General features: G+C 31.4%; 1 protein-coding gene across 1 annotated transcript; it reads right to left on the bottom strand.

Moving 5' to 3' along the window:
• Window positions 1–890: 890 nt before the first annotated feature.
• LOC133177440 (uncharacterized) lies at window positions 891–2,276 on the bottom strand. The gene is made up of 4 exons (XM_061312474.1): window positions 1,565–2,276; window positions 1,338–1,479; window positions 1,082–1,255; window positions 891–948 (listed from the first exon to the last, which is right to left on the bottom strand). Exons 1-4 carry the CDS (start codon window positions 2,274–2,276, stop codon window positions 891–893), a joined length of 1,086 nt encoding a protein of 361 aa, XP_061168458.1.
• Between the last annotated feature and the right edge of the window lie 1,610 nt (window positions 2,277–3,886).

The following is a 3,886-nucleotide window of genomic DNA, read 5'->3' as shown; positions in this document are numbered from 1 at the left end:
ACCAGGTTAAGTTTAAGTTACCAGGTTAGGTTTAATTTACCTGGTTAGGTTTAAGATTCCAGGTTAGGTTTAAGATACCAGGTTAGGTTTAAGATACCAGGTTAGATTTAAGATACCATGTAAAGTTTAAGATACCAGGTTATGTTTAAAAAACCAGGTTATGTTTAAAAAACCAGGTTAGGTTTAAGATTAAGGTTAAGGTTAGGTTTGAAGATAAAGGTTAAGGTAAGGGTTAAGGATTAATATTAAAGGAAGTTTTTAAAGTTAATGAAGGGTTGAAGATTAAGATTAAATTTTAGTTCTTGTTTCAGAAAGGAATCTTGATATGGTAACTAATCTAAAAAATCTTCCTTTGTGAGAATGATCTAGTAGTTGAATTTGTAAGACCAATGCATAGACTATCGTGTCTGTAAAAGACAAAAAATGTTGGATCGGAAAGTATGGACAAATGATTTAAACAAATTTTAGGGGCAGATAATTCGGCCGTATATTGCCATAAGGTTTAGTTCATAGGCTAGATTAAGGGTTAGTTTAAAGTTAAGATTAAAATTTAAATTAAGGTTTAAAAAAAGGGAAGGTAAAGTTTTTTGCTAAGATTAGGGTTACGGTTAAGATTAAGGTAAAGTTTTGATAAATGTTATGTTGATATTTTGAATTAATTGAACAGTTTCCATTTTATTTATGGAATAAGCCTTGATTTAGAATTGAAAATAAGCAAATATCTTAATTTTAAAATTCATTTTAATACATGAGTTTTTGAAGTACATTTTAAAATTTTATATATTTTCAAATATCTTAAATTTAAAATTCATTTTAATACATGGATTTTTGAAGAACATTTTAACATTTTATATATCAAAATATTCTATTTGTTATTAGAAAAACAATTTTCAGTCAATCTGTTCAGGAGCTTCCATTCCGAAACCATGAGGGTGTCCAGGTTGAAACCTAGGAATCAAAACAATAAAATCAAATTAATTAATTCATGTATAAACCATCGTAAGTATGCATTTTATAGGTGTTTTACATTGCATAATAAACAGAATTTTGACACAAAAATACCTTGTGGCGCCATGAATACGATTCTCCACCATAATTAAATCGAATTTCGTCCTCTACCTCTATATCCTTCTTTGCTTTGAATATGATGTGTTGTTTTTCGCCTTTTTCAACGAGTTTTGGAAAAATATTAGGATGGCAATGCTCGTCATTAATTAATCTGCCAAGGCTTCCATCGTCTACAGATGCGTCTATTCTAGAAGTAAATTAGTTTCTTTTAAATTTAAATGAAAGATGAAGGATACATTCTGCTGTGAAAATGATTAAAAACTACTCACATCTTCAATTTGCCATTGAAATTAAATTCAAAGAAATAGGTATCATCCTCGTCTTCAAGGAATGGACCTTCCCTCAATTTGCCTTTGTATTCCAGCAAAGGTTCACCTTTAGAGAACTTCTTCCTTGCAAATACACCATTTCCTGTAATATCAACATTCAAAATGTATCATTGATTCTATTATCTATACTCAGTGTACACAATTTACAAGTATTTTCAATTTTGTACCTATCTCATCATTAATATATTTCACCATGAAGTTAGAATCATCAATTAAATTAAGGACATCAGTCTCTTTTTTAGCTAAGTGTCTTCTTGGATAGCTTCTCAAGGTCTTAAATGGCCGTGAAATATGTGCAGAGTTTTTCTTCTCTGTAGTCAGTTCGACCTGATTGGAGACCTTGAAATTACTGTCGACAATATCATAACTAGGTTGCATTTGATTAGTTGGCATCTCCAAGGGCTCTGAAATTATATCCATTGAGTTAGGGGATACAGCGTTTTCTTCATCAATGAAAGATGATGTGCTTGACTTCGGAATTGATTCAATTTCTCTAGGGATAAGTCTAGTATATGTCTCATTTACAGATAAAACATGACTTTGAGTTGAATGAGCTCTTGCAGTGTTTGAAGGACGAATTAAAACGACCTTACACTGAGAAATATGCCTGTCTAGAATTTCTTTCAGAAATGTAGAGCCCAGAGATTCATCTTTAGGAGTTTTCCATAATTGGTCCCAACGGTGCCCTAGTAAATGATCTGTGAAGAGAACCATTTTCTGTGTCATTTCATATTCAAACGATTTGACTTTCAGTGAAACGGTCATCTTGATTTCTTCTTTTATTTTGTCCTGGATAAAAAACTCATTGCTAATTTCCCTGAAGACGTCCTCTTTCAATACTTTTATTTCTTCCATAATCATCACTTTCGTGTTTTCCATCACCAGACTCTTCAATGAGGTTATCTCTTTGGTAATAATATTGTCCAGCTCAGATATTGTAACATATTCTATTGAAAATATAATTAATTGAATTATGCACCTTGAAAATTAAAATACTTTTTCCTTTAAAAATGATTTGTTTTTAGCTTAATTTAATGTGTAAATATAGTTACCGTTCTCTTTTTCTGCGTTTGTGTCTCATTCCATTTTCAACTGAAACACATTTTAAACCATGTAATTTATTTCTAACATTGAAAATGCACTGGTTTATATTGACCCTACAACAACTTCGATTCTACATATTCACCTTCTTTTCGATCTCTAGCGACAAACAATATACATTTATTAAAAACACAACCAAAAACACACACACACACACACACACCCTCTCCCTCACACACACACACACCCTATTTAGTGTAAATCCAAAATTTAAACAATAATTAATTATGACGGTAAATGTGACAAGTATAATACAAAAAGATACCTAGCGGATATTTACATAATTCATTGACATAAACATATTTTCCAGAACTCACCTGATTTGAATACATACTAAACCCTTTTGTGCTCTACTTAAAAACCAACAGCCAAGTAAACATTCAAACTCAACCTGAAAGACATTATTTAACGATATATTTAGCTATACAGACTCAAACTTCGGTATAATCTTATGATTAGAGTTAATGTTAAGGTTAAGTTCAAGATTAAGGTTAAGGTTAAGGTTAAGATTCAGATTCAGGTTAAGGTTAAGATTAGGTTAATGTTTTGAATTTTAGGTTTTGCGTATGATTAAGATGAAGTTTAAGGTTTGTATAAAGGTTAAGTTTAAGACTAAAGTTAAGGTTAAGGGAAATATTAAAATTTTTATTACATTTCCATTTAAGTTAAACGTTCATATTGAATTTATAGATCAAGTTAAGGTCAAGTTTGTCTTAAGGTTAAGGTTAAAATAAAGGCTTAAATTAAGAATAAGATTAAAGTTACAGTTACGCTTAAACTTGCAGTTAAGGTACGCTCACCTATGTCTTTACCTTAAATAAACACATCTTATGCGGCTACAATAATTTGAATTTTTTTACCAAGAGGTTATTATTGATATCACAATAGTCTAACACCTCACCTTTATCAAAATAATTGACTTCTCTAGCCCTGCCGTTAACCTAACCTGCTAACCATTCCTCCAACGCTGATGAAGACGCTTATCTGTAACCTTAACCCTAACCTTAAACCCTTACCCAAACAAACCTTATCCAGTTTATTACGTGTACATTCCAATTAATCGTTATGTAAAACTTGAAGTTGGAAGACATTGAAATGACAGACAACGAGGTCGAATCAGCATATATCACGACAGGTAAGGAAAATACCGAAGAAGTCATCAGGTTTGGCTTGAATCCAGCTAACATACTTACCAGAACTGAACCAATTAGAATAAGAGACTGTACGATTCCACGTGTCACTCAAACCTTGTGGTATGACTTCGATTTTGATGTGGACGGTATAGTGGCAACTTTAGAACGATTTTCAGATATTTCAGCTTCATTCACGTATTTAGGAATTCTACCAAGAGAGAAATTTAGTCTTATTAAAGTCTATAACATTGTCAG

This window comes from Saccostrea echinata, unplaced genomic scaffold (genome assembly GCF_033153115.1).
Source record: "Saccostrea echinata isolate AGI-Se365-2 ecotype Australia unplaced genomic scaffold, CSIRO_AGI_Sech_v1 ptg000145l, whole genome shotgun sequence".
Taxonomy (NCBI): domain Eukaryota; kingdom Metazoa; phylum Mollusca; class Bivalvia; order Ostreida; family Ostreidae; genus Saccostrea; species Saccostrea echinata.
This window is presented reverse-complemented; position numbering and strand designations above follow the sequence as displayed.